Source organism: Mytilus galloprovincialis, chromosome 10 (assembly GCF_965363235.1).
Source record: "Mytilus galloprovincialis chromosome 10, xbMytGall1.hap1.1, whole genome shotgun sequence".
Classification (NCBI taxonomy): Eukaryota; Metazoa; Mollusca; class Bivalvia; order Mytilida; family Mytilidae; genus Mytilus; species Mytilus galloprovincialis.
The window spans coordinates 67,902,799-67,920,516 of NC_134847.1; the positions used below are offsets into that span (position 1 = coordinate 67,902,799).

At 31.7% G+C, this 17,718-nt stretch overlaps 1 protein-coding gene across 2 annotated transcripts; it reads right to left on the reverse strand.

Moving 5' to 3' along the window:
* Positions 1–323: 323 nt before the first annotated feature.
* LOC143048206 (glucose dehydrogenase [FAD, quinone]-like) lies at positions 324–15,903 on the reverse strand. 2 transcript variants are annotated; one of them, XM_076221749.1, is made up of 9 exons: positions 15,781–15,903; positions 14,399–14,527; positions 13,163–13,284; positions 12,301–12,468; positions 11,336–11,486; positions 8,745–8,905; positions 8,062–8,236; positions 4,086–4,311; positions 324–565 (listed from the first exon to the last, which is right to left on the reverse strand). In XM_076221749.1, the coding sequence occupies exons 3-9, from the start codon at positions 13,208–13,210 to the stop codon at positions 394–396; spliced, it is 1,101 nt and encodes a 366-aa protein (XP_076077864.1). In that variant the 5' UTR covers positions 13,211–13,284; positions 14,399–14,527; positions 15,781–15,903; the 3' UTR covers positions 324–393. The 2 variants fall into 2 exon arrangements, with proteins under 2 accessions (XP_076077864.1, XP_076077863.1); XM_076221748.1 differs by lacking the exon at positions 15,781–15,903 and adding an exon at positions 14,990–15,177.
* Positions 15,904–17,718: the final 1,815 nt, after the last annotated feature.

A 17,718-nucleotide genomic window follows, 5' to 3' on the forward strand; every position in this document is an offset into this window, starting at 1 on the left:
ATCTTATTTTGGCAAAATTCAACCATAATGGCTGCTAAATGCGAATTATTATTTCACTATTTCACTTTCATTAATGATTGAACAAAACAATCATAATTGAAATTTTTAATATATCACGTAGCTAGTGCCCCTATACTATAAATGCATTTTACTAGTTTTACAATTGTAGTCAAATCACGGCTCTAAATAAACTGGAATTACGCTACATTCAAACAAAGTGTAGTAGTCAGCCGAGAACCAGCTTAGGCTCTAAACGAGAGTTTTCGTTTTCTCAACAATATTTAACAACTAACAAATAAAACAAAAATAAAAACCCAAACCTATAAGTCATATAAATTGTCTGTATTAAAAGTGAAATAACATTTAGCTATCTACAATTTAACCAGTTTATTGTTATAATTTTAATTTAGCAATTTGTTTTCGGAAATCGAAAACGGTATCGTTTCCTCGAATTAAATCTGCAGCTTTCTCTCCAATCATAATACATGGCGCATTTGTATTTCCTGATGGTTCATTGCGCATGACAGATGCATCTGCTACGCGTAAATTCAATATGCCTTTAACCCTGAAAAGGAAAAGTTGATAATTATGAAACATCGTTCGTTAGAAACTCCAAATGTTCATGAGATGTTGATTAATAAATATTTTTTTCTTTTCTATTTTATATTTTCTAACTGTTACAGTTTTATCTATCTGCGGTTACATGCAAGGCAAGTTCTCAAACTGCTTTGTATCCTCTCCAAAATTGGACACATGTGAATAAAGTTGGTATTGTATTTTTTGTTTGGTTTAGGATATTTTTTAAACACTTTTCTTTTGGATAAAATCATCATATTTATATGTCCTAACGGCTTAGCCACAATCAGATGCACATTTTGTTTTTCACATGAAGTCAAAAATGAATATCACATCAGGAAAAAACTATTTTGATATTTTGGTACAGAAATGGTTTAAATTATGAAAACAATGCCATCGTTAGGCTAAAACTGGAAGCATTTATATAATTACATGCAGTTTTTGGAAGAAATATTTAATATTTTTATTGAATACATGGTGTTTAAAAACTATATAATTTTCTTTAATGGCTGCCTTCAAGAAATGGTCACCAGTGTCAGATTTTTGGTCAATGACAAAGACAACAAAATATGTATGGAATTATTGAATACCAAACATTTTAATTAAAAAAAATAACAAGAACATGTTAAACGCACAGTTATTTCCAACAACAGTAGCTTTCTTTAATCATTAATCTTATCTGATCAAACTATGATATTCATATGTTGAAGACATAATTTTTCAATCAGTTTAATTGAAGTCTGGAGCTGGCATGTCAGTTAACTGCTAGTAGTCTGATGTTATTTATGTATTATTGTCATTTTGTTTATTTTCTTTGGTTACATCTTCTGACATCAGACTCGGACTTCTCTTGAACTGAATTTTAATGTGCGTATTGTTATGCGTTTACTTTTCTGCATTGGCTAGATGTATAGGGGAAGGGTTGAGATCTCACAAACATGTTTAACCCCGTCGCATTTTTGCGCCTGTCCCAAGTCAGGATCCTCTGGCCTTTGTTAGTCTTGTATTATTTTAACTTTTAGTTTCTTGTGTACAATTTGGAGTTTAGTATGGTTTTCATTATCACTGAACTAGTATATATGTGTTTAGGGGCCAGCAGAAGGACGCCTCCGGGTGCGAAAATTTCTCATTGCATTGAAGACCTGTTGGTGACCTTCTGCTGTTGTCTGCTCTATGGTCGGGTTGTTGTCTCTTTGACACATTCCCCATTTCCATTCTCAATTTTATATCTAAACTAATCTATAAGAAACAAAACTTCCAAAAAAAACAACCTTTCTTTTGGTGTATAGAGCATTAAAATAACTTGATGCATATTCTAACAATAACCAACCAAACAATACAATTTATATGTTTTGTCTACGTACAAGACATTGTATTCATATTTAAGGAAATGCATTATTAAAAAACCTAATTTTGACATAGTTGAAAGTGTTTTCTCGAAAAAAAGATACATTTTATCAGGTTTATCTATCAAATGATGCTTTACTTCGAGGAAAATGGAAACAAATACATTGTGATATGTCTACGGACGAGACATTTTATTGATATTCCATTAAATGCTTTCAAAGATGATTGATAAAGTTAAGATTAAAAGTTACCAATCAAATATTAAGCTGTGTTTTTAAAATTTTGGAAAATATAAAGATGTACCCATAATTCTTTACACATCTCAATAATTTATTGATTAAGCCAAAATGAAGACACATTCTTTTAACTGAAATCCATATACATGTATATGACTGTTTAAAACTATCAAACTATTATTAACACTCAATTTTGACATAGTTGAATGAATTAGGCTGAACTCAAAGAAATTGGATACAAATATATTGTGGTAATGTCTACGGACAAGACAACTTCAGTTACAAAAAAATGTGTTAAAATTAATTGTGACTATCTTTATGTTGAAAATACTGAGGTTTTATTTGAATAAATAACTATCATCACCTATAAATAAGATTTAAGTTCCAAAGCAGACAAATAGTTGAATTTAATACTTGTTATGTACAGGTGTCTTGTCCGTAGACACTTCCTCATCTGATGCTGAAATGCAAAAGATAAAGTCAATGAGAGAGAAATACTTTTTCTTTATTTGATTTAGTTAATCTTTTAAGGTTTGCAGCAACTGGAATAAAAGTATTGAAGTAAAATAAGAGATGTTTTTTTATGTCTGATAATCTGCCACTTTTTAAAATCCACTCCTGTAAAATAATTTTACAATTTTTTGAACACTTAAATTACCATTTATTAATTAGAAATAAGATATTTCAAAGTTTAAACAACACATAGGACTAATTTAGACCAATAAAGCCAAGCAATGTTGATAAAAAGCCATGTTTACGGACAAGACATTTTTTCACTTTATATGTATATTCAACTTTGATGGCATATATCTCCAGCTAGGGTACTGCAATATTGATATATGGGGTAGTTTTTGATAATGTATATACTAGAAGAGAAAACAAAAGACATAATAGCATAAATTTAATTTATTTTTCTCTTTGATCACTACACCAAGCAAGCTAAAAACAAAAGTACAAAATTTCATAACAAACCCATAGTATTCCACTTTTTATCATAACTTTGTAGCAACTGAAGATTTTTGGTTGCAACAAACAGTAAAATAAAGATGAATAAATTGTCTATATCAGTGAACCAATAATAAGTGTAGTTCAAATTAAGTTCACTTAAGCTTATTAACTATCAATTGATAAAAACATCGTAATTTTAAATGAAATAACATAACGTGAAATTTTGCCCGTTTTCAGTGTGTATTTTAGTGAGTTTTTTTTCAAAACGGTAACACCTATACATGATATTTGATATTCATTGTGAAACCCTACATTCTCATCTTCAGTTGAAAGATGAATTACTTCTGTTAAGTTTGTCTTCTTGTCTTTACAAGCTTATAACATAGACCCAATATGAAATGTACATCTGATCTTGGCTAGGCCATTTTTATTATTGATTTCATAGTTTTTGATACATGATATTTACTTGGAAGATGATAATTAATACAGGAATCGTTATTTAATTGATTTGATAAGGGAACGTAGTTTATTACACCACGCCATTCGATGATATTAAACTCTTTATATTTTGTTAGCTAGAAAAAAGAAAAAAAATAACAAATAATACCTAAGGAAATTCAAAACGGAAAGTCCGAAATAAAATGGCAAAATTAAAAGGTCAAACACATCAAACGAATGGATAAACTTTGTCGTATTCCTGACTTGGTACATGCATTTCCTTAGGCAGAAAATGGAGAATTAAACCTGGTTTTACAGCTGGCGAAACCTCACACTTTTAGGACATTCGCATAAAACTCCATTATACTGATAACGATGTTTAAACAAAAATTAACAGACATTATAGGTATTAAAATTGTCTTTAAAGTTCATTTTTGTTCAGATTTGATATAGCGCAATGAAATACATGTCTTTTGGAGTAAAATGTTCAATTTCGAAATCATATTCATTAATCAATATTATGACACTACTGAAACAAACCTTAATTCAGGATCAACAACTGCTGATGGGTCTGTTATTGCTCCCATACGACATGTTGAGACTGGATGATAAATAGTGACAGTAAAATAACGGATGAAACATTCCCAGTATTCGTCAGTGTCAAAATTAACTTTGTCACAAATACCAGAAAAATCTTGTCTGACTAATGTGCCATCCAGTTGTTTGAAGACCTTTGTATTCATAATTTGTTGAGATTTGCGTATTGCTGTAAAATATTAAAAATGATTATAACATACATATACTATGGCCAACGATTTGAATTGACGTTATTAAAGCAAGCATTTGAAGCTTACCCTAAGATAAATGTAACAAAATATTTCGCTTTCATTCCATCGGCTTTCGGTGTGTAGTAGTCCCTTTACGTGACCCGGTCAACCAAACAAGATGGCCGCCACGGCTAAAAATAGAACATAGGGGTAAAATGCAGTTTTTGGCTTATAACTCAAAAACCAAAGCATTTAGAGGAAATCTGACTGGGGTGAACATGTTTATCAGGTCAAGATCTATCTGCCCTGACATTTTCAGATGAATCGGTCAACCCGTTGTTGGGTTGCTGCCCCTGAATTGGTAATTTTGAGGAAATTTTTCTGTTTTTGGTTATTATCTTGAATATTATTATAGATAGAGATAAACTGTAAACAGCAATAATGTTCAGCAAAGTAAGATTAACAAATAAGTCAAATGACCGAAATGGTCAGTTGACCCCTTTAGGAGTTATTGCCCTTTATAGTCAATTTTTAACCATTTTTCATAAATCTAAGTAATCTTTTACAAAAATCTTCTCCTCTGAAACTACTGGGCCAAATTAATCCAAACTTGGCCACAATCATCTTTGGGGTATCTAGATTAAAAAATGTGTGGCGTGACCCGGTCAACCAACCAAGATGGCCGCCACGGCTAAAAATAGAACATAGGGGTAAAATGCAGTTTTTGGCTTATAACTCAAAAACCAAAACATTAAGAGGAAATCTGACAGGGGTAATATGTTTATCAGGTCAAGATCTATCTGCCCTGAAATTTTCAGATGAATCGGTCAACCCGTTGTTGGGTTGCTGCCCCTGAATTGGTAATTTTGAGGAAATTTTGCTGTTTTTGGTTATTATATTGAATATTATTATAGATAGAGATAAACTGTAAACAGCCAGAATGTTCATCAAAGTAAGATTTACAAATAAGTTTTAGGAGTTATTGCCCTTTATAGTCAATTTTTAACCATTTTTTCGTAAATGTTAGCTATCTTTTACAAAAATCTTCTCCTCTGAAACTACTGGGCCAAATTAATTCAAACTTGGCCACAATTATCTTTGGGGTATCTTGTTTGAAAAATGTGTCTGATGACCTGGCCATCCAATCAAGATGGCCACCACGGCTAAAAATAAAACAGGGGTAAAATGTAGATTTTGGCTTATAACTCTGAAACCAAATCATTTAGAGCAAATCTGACAAGGAGTTAAATTGTTAATCAAGTCAATATATATCTGCCCTGAAATATTCAAATGAATTGGACAACCGGTTGTTGGGTTGCTGCCCTCAAATTGGTAATTTTTAAAGAAATTTTGCCGTTTTGGTTATTATCTTGAATACTATTATAGATAGCGATAAACTGTAAACAGCGATAATGTTCAGCAAAGTAAGATCTACAAATATAAATGGTCAATTGACCCCTTAAGGAGTTATTGCCCTTTATAGTCAATTTTTAACAATTTTCATTAATTTGGTAAATTTATGTAAATTTTTACCAAATATTTTTCTCTGTTACTAATGGGCAAAGTTCATTATAGATATAATTGTAAGAAGCAAGAAAGTTCAGTAAAGTAAGAACTTCAAACACATCACCATCACCAAAATACAATTTTGTCATGAATCTATTTGTGTCCTTTGTTTAATATGCACATAGACCAAGGTGAGCGACACAGGCTCTTTAGAGCCTCTAGTTCGTAAATCTTAGTAATCTTTTAGAAAAATCTTCTCCTCTGAAACTACTAGGCCAAATTTAACCAAACTTGGCCACAATCATTATTTGGGTATCTAGTTTAAAAAATGTGTCCGGTGACCCGGCCAACCAACCAAGATGGCCGCCATGGCTAAAAATAGAACATAGGGGTAAAATGCAGTTTTTGGCTTATAACTCAAAAACCAAAGCTTTTAGAGCAAATCTGACAGTAAAATTGTTCATCAGGTCAAGATCTACCTGCCCTGAAATTTTCAGATGAATCGGACATTCCGTTGTTGGGTTGCTGCCCCTGAAATGGTAATTTTAAGGAAATTTTGCTGTTTTTGGTTATTATCTTGAATATTATTATACATAGAGATAAACTGTAAACAGCAATAATGTTCAGCAAAGTAAGATCTACAAATAAGTCAACATGACCAAAATGGTAAAGTGACTTCTTTAGGAGTTATTGCCCTTTATAGTCAATTTTTAACCATTTTTTGTAAATCTTAGTAATCTTTTAGAAAAATCTTCTCCTCTGAAACTACTGGGCCAAATTTAACCAAACTTAGCCATATTCATCATTGGGATATCTAGTTAAAAAAATGTGTCCGCTAACTCGGCTAACAAACCAAGATGGCCGCCATGGCTAAAAATAGAACATGGGGTAAAATGCAGTTTTTGGCTTATAACTCAAAAACCAAAGCATTAAGAGCAAATCTGCAGGGTAAAATTGTTGATCAGGTCACGATCTATCTGCCCTGGAATTTTCAGATGAATCGGATAATCGGTTGTTAGGTTGCTGCCACTGAATTGGTAATTTTGAGGAAATTTTGCTGTTTTTTTTGTTATTATCTTGAATATTATTATAGATAGAGATAAACTGTAAACAGCAATAATGTACAGCAAAGTAAGAACTAAAAATAAGTCAGTATGACCAAAATAGTCAATTGACCCCCTAAGGAGTTATTGCCCTTCATAGTCAATTTTTAACATTTTTCTTAAAATTTGAAGATTTTCAATAACATTTTCCACAGAAAGTACTGTTATAGATAGAGATAATTGTAAGCAGCAAGAATGTTTTGTAAAGTAAGATCTACAAACACATCACCATCACCAAAACACAATTTTGTCATGAATCCATCTGTGTCCATTGTTTAATATTCACATAGACCAAGGTGAGCGACACAGGCTCTTTAGAGCCTCTAGATGTGCTTAGAACATAATATTATGAAGTATATGTTATTGTCGATAAAATTCCAAGTATGGATAAGCAAACGGGTATGTAGATGGTAAAAGCCTGTTGTGACCAATGGTTGGTCTCATTCCTGTCATTTGGATCTCCGTGGATAAATGTCTCTTAAATACAATCATACAATATCACTCTATTTTCTAGAAAACCATCTAAATCACAAGAACTCAAAACGGGTAGAAAACAGATAGGTATGCACGGTCAGCATCCCCATATTGTATCAGAAAGCTTTTCCTTTTAAAATTGATAGTTTTGATGTCGGTATAAGGTTGACGTGGACCATTATATAGAAGCAAGAACAAAGAAAGCTGAAAACAGAAACGTATGTATTACTCCACAACTTGATAAAGATTATTCACACAGTTATCAGTTTTCTGAACTTATTATTTAAATCTCCTTAAATTGATAATAAAAATTTTGCTTTCTTAACATCTCAAAGAAATTAATTTATGCCAGTGAGGTTTCGTAGATGAGTTCATGTCAGTCACACATAACATACTTCAAGGAAGGGTTCGATTATCATTGAAGGCATATACAAATTACAAAAATTAACGGTAAGTTTTAAAATTAATTACATTAATTAGTGAACAGAAATCAGTAAATTGACCAGTTCAAACTTGATGAAATTAGGCACACAAAGGAAACAATTTGAATATAATTTGGTGACTCAATTTCAGTGGTAGATTTGGAAGTGTTGATTCTAAAAAAAAAATTCCACAGAAGATGAATAGGACAACACAATGGTTTAAATGCTTTTAACTTAAACTTACCTGCAATCATCACTTTAATATCATATGGATTTTCTAAGTAATATGGATCTATCAATGGTGGATCAAATGGGTCCGTACTTTGAAGTCTAATTGTTCCTCTACTCTTTGGATGCAGTCCAACTAGTGTATGCGTAAATTCGTTATTTTTGGCTCTTGTTTTTAACAACTTGGTGACCTTTAAAAAACAAAACGCAATCATGTTAATTTTATTGAAAACCCTGTTTCAAAACTTATAATTAGCTGGGAGAAAATAAAATGAAATCAGATCTGTTTATCACTATAATTTAATCTGATCGGGTCACATCTTTCATGCTCTTTTAGATACTGTAGAATGTGTAGAAATGTTTATATAAATGTTGGCGGCTTATACCAACTTAGAATATTAGAAGTTTTGTATTAATTTAATATATCCATTTTATTTTTAAACGTTATATAAAAGGTTCCCTTTAATCTGAGGTTGCATATTTAATCTGTTATTCGGTATCTTCTTATGGTTTTGACTATAAAATTGAAAATGGAAATGGGGAATGTGTCAGAGACAGCAACCCGACCATATTGAAGACAATAGCAGAAGGTATGTATTGGATTGTGAAATGGAAAATTATTTTATCAATCATAATGCCCACAGATGAATACAGATGCCAAAATGAAACTGCGTCCTTTTTCTCAATCTAATCGCTTACCTCAGGTTTAATATTCATATCAAGTCCATAATCTAAAAATCCCTCGTCTTGTGCTACTGTGTATAGTATCATCTGATAATCTGGGTAGTCAGGTTCTGAGGGATCACGGTTTGGTATTTTATCCATTAGATCACCTTCCAATCCACTACCAGAGTATATACCTATCACATGCAATTATATAAATAAAGGCAACAGTAGTATACCACTGTTTGAAAGTCATAAATCGATAAAGAGAAAACAAATCCGGGTTTAAAACAAAAATCATAACGGTTATGGTTAATTAGACGACGACGACGACGACGACGACGACGACGATGATGATGATGATGATGATGATGATGATGATGATGATGATGATGATGATGATGATGATGATGATGATGACAAAACTTTTAGGAATTTTGGTTCTCAATGCTTTTCACTTTGTACTTTATTTGGCCTATTCAACTTTTTTTTCTCGAGCGTTATTGATGAGTTTTTTTTAGACCAAACGCGCGTCTGGTGTATATATGAATTTTCAATTCTGGTATCTATGATGAGTTTATTTAAATGTGTACACAATTGTTTTTCTAATATGTATGTACAAGTTGGAAACACATTGCTGTGATAATACTATGAGATGCAATTGATTGATTGAAAGGTACTAACCATAAAGGTTTTTTGATGGTTGATTTTACTTTATTTCGTGGTTCAGTGGGAAATATTTGTAAAAATCTAGGATGTGAATTAATTATTATAAAACATTCTATTCAACTATGAAACAATTTTTCTAAGTGGGCAGTGGAGGACAAAATCTGCAAAATGGACAGTCTCTGAACAGAGAATATGCTGGATCAGATATAGTAGTTTTATGCTAAAAAATATGCATTAATCGATCACCTTTGATTGTTGTTTCGTGTTAAGTGTTACCAAATGGATTAATATGTAAACAATGAATTGCAGAAATTGAATACTAACAACTGAAGAAATTGAGAAATTTTAACAACATACCCATTATTTTACCCTTTTTGTAATGAAAAAAATTAAGCTCTTATGTAAAGAACCTTGTATATTGGTAACAACTGACTCCGTACTGGGAGTCGAGTGGAGTATGAAAAATGTATCATTTTTTAGATACGGATATTTATTTTATATAGATATAGGAAGATTTGTTATGAGTGCCAATGAGACAACTCTCCATTCAAGTAACAATTTACAAAAGTAAACCATTATTGGTCAAAATACGGTCTTCACCACGAAGACTTGGCACACACCGAACAGCAAGTTATAAAGGGCCTCAAAAGCAGACGACAATCACTGAACATCAGATTCCTAACTTAGGACAGGTGCAAACAATTGCAACGGGATTAAACGTTTTAATGGTACCAAACCTTCCTCCGTTTCTAGAACAATAGTATAACATCACATTATAGAAATACACACTATACATTATTAATTTGGAAGGCTTAATTCAATAAAAAAAAAACGTAGTGACACAAATTAACCCACACTGAACGAATACAATTGATCTGTTTTATGTTAACACATTATTAACTCGTATATTTTAACTAATATGATTCGTTTAGGGAAAGTCACATGTTGAACTATATTTTCGAAGGTAGATAGAAAACGGCGGAAAGCAAAAAGCATATTGCACGATTATGGTGTAATACCACTAATACAGGCCCGTCCAAAAAGCACATACCAGAAAGTAGTACATATATAACACAACATAGTTCATACGCATAAGTGTAACTTTCAAAATATTTAGAGCATTTAGGTATTTTTGGTTTCAAATGAAAGGTGGTGACTGGTGATCATTGTAGAACACTTTTTGACTTTTAATTTTGAATATTAAAAAAACTGCATCAAATTTTTAAAAAAGGGTACATTTTGTTTGTTTGTCAGACCTGAAGTACCTGTTTTGGTACATCCGAACTCCCCGGAACCAGTTCTTTTTTATATGCCATAAAAGGTATGTTGATGTTTTCAGAACAAGTCACCATAAAGTGTTGCTTTGACATGCAATGATTTTCTCTTTATTTGAACTTAGAACAAAAGAGGTGTGCCTGCTTGAAATGGAGGAATTCAACATAGAAAGCAATGGAACCATGAATTAGTGGTGTACTTCCGTATTTTTAGAATATCTAAAAACCGATATTTACATTGTGACGTTATGAACATACATTCTTGATATTGTTAAAAAAATTTGAAAAGTGTATATTTATGGTCGATTATTCGAAGAACAAAATTTTCAAATATATATTAAGTATACAAAAACAAACAATAAAAAATAATTGAAATAACAAGTTATATGTTGGAATTTTTTAGGAACAATATGAAAATGCCAACAAAATCAAATAATTGAATATATTACAGTGACAATTTTGATACAAATATTGTCGGAACTTAGTAATAAGACAGTTATAGCTTTTGTATGTTGTCAATACAGGATATATCAACCCAAATAAGTATACCGACCTAAGACTTCGTCCTAAGTCAATATACCTCTTTGATGTCAATATATCATTGTATTGACCTCATACAAAGGCTATAATTGTATTATATAACTATTTACACACTGACTATATGTTAGTTTGTTATACTAGTACCTGTTTTGAAAAGTGCATATTGAACTTTTGGTATTTGGGCCTGAAATGTTTGAGTATTCATTGATATACTAGAATTGATATTGTATTTCATAGGGAACATCATGTGATCTTGCAGATTGTTTCCTACTGGAAGGTCCGCGACAACAGGTATCTAGAATGTAAACATGAATGAAATACACAAATTAAAGATTGTTTTGGGGGGAAAGTTTGCAACAACAGATTTCTTAAATGTAAATACACAAATGAAGATTGTTTTGGCGGGAAGTTTTGCGACAACAGGTATCTAAGATGTAAACATGAATGTTATACACAAATAAAGATTGTTTTGACCCGAATGTCCGCGACAACATGTCTCTTAAATGTAAACATTAGTGTAATACACAAATAAAGTTTTTTGGGAGGGAATGTCCGCGACAACATGTATCTGAAATGTAAACATGAATGTAATACACAAATGAAGATTGTTTTGACGGGAAGGTCTGCGACAACAGGTATAAAAAAATATATACATGAATATAAAAGAGGGATGAAAGATACCAAAGGGACAGTCAAAACTCATAAATCTAAAACAAACTGACAACCATATAACTTATACATATGTACTGATGACCGGAGGAACTAAGTAACACAACTTTTCATAGATTTGACATGTTTCAAGTGGAATAATAAACTTTTGACTTAGAAACGAAGAAATGCAATTAAAAAAATCGCCGTTTCACTGTTTGTGTTTCTGCAGTGCATATACCAATGTAGTATCACAGTTGGATACCCCCTATCCTTTCTTTTCTAGTCTATTCTTTGGAGTTGTAATCCATGTTTTGATTTTTGAGAAACTCGATTTGTTTTTCGCCAGAATCAGTACTTATAAATATCAGTATTGAAAACCGTTAAAAAGGGTAATAACATTTTACTTTCAATCGTTGTATTCACTGTAGGAACATTACACTTTTGATAAATACACATACCCCTAAATTATGTAAATGATCTTTAGGACCAACGCCTGACAACATAAGTAAAACAGGGGAGTTAATTGCACCTCCAGATAAAATTACTTCTTTGTTTGCATACACTTGAACTTTTCTGTTGTTTTTGATAACTTCCAATCCTATTGCTTTTCTATTTTCTATTAGAATCTGAAAGGTATGATAAGATGTATTTGATGCGAATTGATCACGTGAATAGTATTAGTTACACAGTGTGCACTTGACCTAATACAAGAATTTAACGGGCCAATAAAAGTCATATCGGGTGAGGCGAATATTGACCCGAAAAATTCTCGTATTACAACAATAATTTTTTATTGCACATTGTGTAACTAATATAATTGCTTTTGTGACTACATATATGTTACCAGCTTACACAATGTACTTAAATGATAGTGTATATATTAACTGAATAACTTTGTGTCTCTTTTATGATTTGTTTTAATAAAATGATTTTTTTTTTCGAAATAGATTGCACGGAAATTCAATTAAAAAAGTTAATAAAATCATGATTCAATGAAATATATATTTTTATGTAAAATGTTAACTTTCTTTCTACAACCAGATAAAAAAAGGAAGACCCTATACATCAACTTCACCTCAATTTCGAATCATGCTAAAAATTAATACATGTTCTGCTTGTCTAAAGGTGTATTGGCAAATAAAACATAAGACATAATCAACTTGTTAATTTTCATGTATTTGTCAATTGGCAAAAATGTCACATACATTTTCATAATGATTCAATGTTCAGTTAAAACTGCATTAATTAATGAAGTGCGTACTAGTAGTATTAAAAGTACAAACAAAAACGTAATCAACTAAGAATTATTTGTTAAGTTACCTTTGTTGCCATGGTATTTATACTGATATGTAAATTATGTCTATTCATAACTGGTCGTAAGTAAGCCTTCACAGTACTGCAACGTTCTCCGTTTCTAACTGTGGATTGCTGGTATGAAAATCCTGTAATAAAATAATGAAAACAAAATCCAAAGGAAAGTTCGTTTTCATGGTGGTAAAATCGATGATAGTTCCCTAGTAACATTTTACTTGATTGATGTTTGCTTACTTACAGTTGCAAATATTACATGTGTATTCAAGAACAAGCCAATTAGATATGTTCTGTGTTGGACGTGACAATTTGGACTGTCACTGGAATAAATATTATGATATATCATAAGTTGAAAGGAACAAATATATGTGAGCGGATTTCTCACTTTTGTTCACTAAAGTAAAGCTTTTTTACAATAGCATATTAAAAGTTTGGTTTATTTGTTTGAAAATCGTAAGGTTTTCCCAAAAATATAACACTGAATACCGAAACAAACAATAATATAGGTAGAGTTTTCAATATAAACAGGGATATGGGAATACTTAAATTACATTGGAAAAATCATACATTTGTATCAGTTTATACTGCATAATATGTATCAACATACTCAGCATTTAAGGGCATACGATACAGTTTTGATCCCGTATTTACATTTTGATAAAAAGTTCCATATAGGCTTTTTTTACCTGATTAAATCAAATATTTAATAAAAAAAATTGTTAAATAATTTGAAATTTCTGTATTTTATTAGCATCCTAAAAATTTATACATTTTTTATTCAGAAATAATTCAAATGCTCATGAATGTAGGAAAAAAACATCATTTTGTTTGCTGTATATTTATCCAATTTAAAGAAAATTGCACTATTTACGCTTTCATGAAAATTGGCACAAATAATCTTCTCGCGTAAGCAAACAAAACGATATTTAAAAGAGGGGTCCTTGAACTCGTTTTCGATTTAAATACGTTTGAATGATAAAAATCATTCGAAAACTGAATCTTTCCCGAAAAGTCATAGTTTGACGTCACAAAAATAACCATTTACGTTAGCAACGTCATTACCTCCCCTGTAACTGTATCGTATGCCCTTAAAGCTGACCAACGTTTAACCCTGAAACAAATTCATTTTCGTCTCATTTGAGGATATGTCGTTGATGGACATCTTTGGTTGTTTTTCGTTCTGGGTATTCACAACTGTGTTAGACTGGGGACAAAGTTTACCAATCAGAATGTATCGTCTCATACCTATTTGGTCTTCACAATTTTTATCCACAGTTTTATATCCCAATTCTTCTGATGCTTTTCTAAACAATTCTGGCAATGGTGTGTTCCCAGTCTTGGAAACTGCCAAATATCCTCCTCGTGAATGGTAAGCTATATAACAAAATGTTTACTAGTTATCTCTAAAAAATGATTGTTAACATAATTTCCATACCGGTCGAAGAAAATAAAGAGATTGGTCGAAAAAACTCTGAGACAGGAAGTCCATAAAAGATTTATAATTTTGTATTTGTACTATAAGTCTGTTGAACAAAGGGCAAACCGGGTTGCATTATATATAATATGGTGGCAACATACTTGCAATCGGCTCAGTACTTATTATTTCATATAAGTACTTAATGTACAGATATTTTCCATTGATATTTTCCATCTGCTTTTATGAATTTGTTTGAGGATTGCCCCTCCAATTGTAGACTTCAGAACTAGTACTGAGGTATCTTTTTATAACATTTTACATAAATAATATCAATTTTGTACATTCAATAGTTTCAAAAGGAAGAAGCTTGTTTGAATTAAATATATCAAGTACGATTAACTATGCTCAATATTTCTTACGAGAATCATATAAACTTGGTATTGGAATATCTTCCATCTTCAGGAAATATGAAACACAACTTTGTAGCTCCACCCTTTACAGCCTTCCTTCTCCCACTGATTATAGTCATGTCTGCTTCCACGGACAAAAGCCATGTAGTTTAAATTACTAGTCCCTCCAAGTGCTTTTCCTCGAGGCCAAAAACTTCGCTTTTGATTTACTTGAAATTACGGTATATATAGATTCTTACATTTATTTCAGTGAATTGTCGAATATACCAAACCGAGATAGTTAAATTATCGATTCTAAAATCCCGGCCTTTGCGAGGACTTTAAAATTTAAAATTTAACTATTGAGATTGCATAAATCCGATACTCCACGAGTTACTATGTATGAATCTGTTACTCTAATGATTAAAACATATTTTCATTTTGTGGTAAACGAAAATCCCCTTAGAGTTCCTTCCACATTCCAGAAAGTTTTTTATTTCATAAACACCGGTTAGCATATTTTGATTCGTCTGGTGAGCTGGTAAAGGTTATGACCCTAAAACTCATCCAATCATCTAAGATCAGCAACAACCACACGTTGACTAAAGTTATTCATACAATGGGTTCGAAAAGCGTTAAATTGTCATAGAAATAGAAAAACTTATTAACCAAACAGCCGTTTACTTTTATCTTTACATAATGACTAAGTGTTACCTTTGTATTATTTTAATACATAAAAAATGTAAAGAAGTTAAAACATTTGATAATACGGACACGTTTTTGTTTTAATGAAAAAGAGAATAAAAATACTGTACATTTACCTGTTCATTCATCCCTTTGTGACTATACTTTTGAGGCACGGTATAATAAGTCCAGTCATATTTGGTTTTCTGTGCCAGCCATGCTTTCAATGGAACGCTAATAGTGTCAGACTCTAGTTCTGATCCACCAGCCTCCACGAGTAAAATATTGACATTTGGGTCTTCCGAAAGTCTACTAGCAATTACAGCACCCGCCGAACCTGCTCCAACTAAAATAAACAGTTAAGTCCTTAGGTTCTTGTCTCCTTGCCAAAATCAATGTGAGACATCTGAGTATTTAAGTAAATTGTATAGTTTAATTTATTTTGAAATCGTCATGTTGTAGGATGACTGTTTGAATTATATCATATAATTTGTTAAAACGTTGAAATTTTTGTTATAATTGACAACTCACTTTATAAAAACTGATCAAAGATAACTAGCTCTTGATTTGGTGCACCAGATACGTTTTTCGTCAACATTAAGCTCGTCAGTGGCCCTCAAATAAACAATTGAGGAAAAGTCAAATCTAGCACAAAGTCAAAGAGCATTACAACCCCCTTAACAAAACAAAAAGATTTAAACATAATGGAAGAAAATCCGTAGGATTTCGAATAATTCAACTGTATAAGCAGTTTATTAAAAAAAATTATGACTATATTAATGATAAATAATGTCAACAGGTAAGTGCTGATTACAAGATTGGTGATAACTTCGTGGACGACACTTCCAATAGAAATGGTTGTAAAATAATTCAGAGGTAAACCTGAAAACGAATTTGAAGGGCGCTGAAAACCGAGAGTTCCACAAATGTTCAGCATATATTACTACGATCATCTATGGTTGCTACTAGACTGCTTGTTACTTTTCACCAAAATACCGACGATTATGTGACACATGACATATATATGCCACGAATAATTAACTCAGTTAAAAAAGTAATTACTCACCAGAAGTTGTAAGCAGTTTATATGCTTTTCTGAAACGTATGGCTTATGCTAATATTCGGACACTGTTCCTACAATGAACTACTTATATTATATGAAGTAAACAATTTGGGGTTTGATGTTTGTAAATATTGTTATGCCCAACAGTAAAATGGTAAAAGTCCTCATTTTAGGACAATAACTGTTGTAAGGAATCTACTGACAGTTTGGCTATTTGACATATTCGTAGATCTTTTAATAGTTTAATTTTGTAATATTATGACTTCGGACATGCACATAAATAATGTCGTGGAGATACAAATGATGTCAGGTGCCATACCATTCCTTAACCTTGGATGATGGTGTAGCACGACATTAGAAAACACTGTAAAATCTACTGAAAATTACCATTTTCGTATACAAAGCCATCAAGGAACTAACTAAAAGACTAAATACATATAAAAAGTAAATAACAGAATGTACTTACAGCTACCCAAAAATTAATATCTACTTATTAAACCAGAGGCTGTAAAGAGCAAATATTGCACGCCTAGACCTATGCGCATTTCCAACATTGAATATAATATATTCTTAATATGACCAAAATCTCATTTTGCTGTTTCTATACGTGTATTGTTGATAACTTCTTGTTTCATTTTCTCTTTCTATCTGTCAAATTAAGGCAACAGTAAATCGATTGAGAGAAAACAAAACCGGGTTAAAATATAAAACCGAGAGAACCACATCAACTACATCTATAAGTGAAAAACAAAGGGACTACAGAAACACTGAGGTGCAACAAAAAACCTGCTAACATACTTATAAACGAATCATTTGATAACAACCGTCAAATTCCTGACTTGGTACAGGACATTTAAAGAAAACAAATGGTGGGTTGAACGTGCTCAAATGGGTAGCCAAACCTCACGCTGATATGAAAAGCTTTCGGGTTTAATATTTGTAAATCTTGTCTCGCTAATAAAACAGTTTCTCTTTATCTTTTATAGTGTTTGCCCAACGCATAAAAGGGTGG

Bases quoted from the DNA above. Each gene is read 5' to 3' on its own strand.
- LOC143048206 (XM_076221748.1), bottom strand. From the start codon at position 15,026: ATGGAAGATATTCCAATACCAAGTTTATATGATTCTC. The intron at 11,487-12,300 runs GTATGTGTATTT...TTTACATTCTAG, and splicing joins ATCATTTACATAATTTAGGG to ATACCTGTTGTCGCGGACCT. The intron at 8,906-11,335 runs GTACTAGTATAA...TGCATGTGATAG, and splicing joins ATATGCACTTTTCAAAACAG to GTATATACTCTGGTAGTGGA.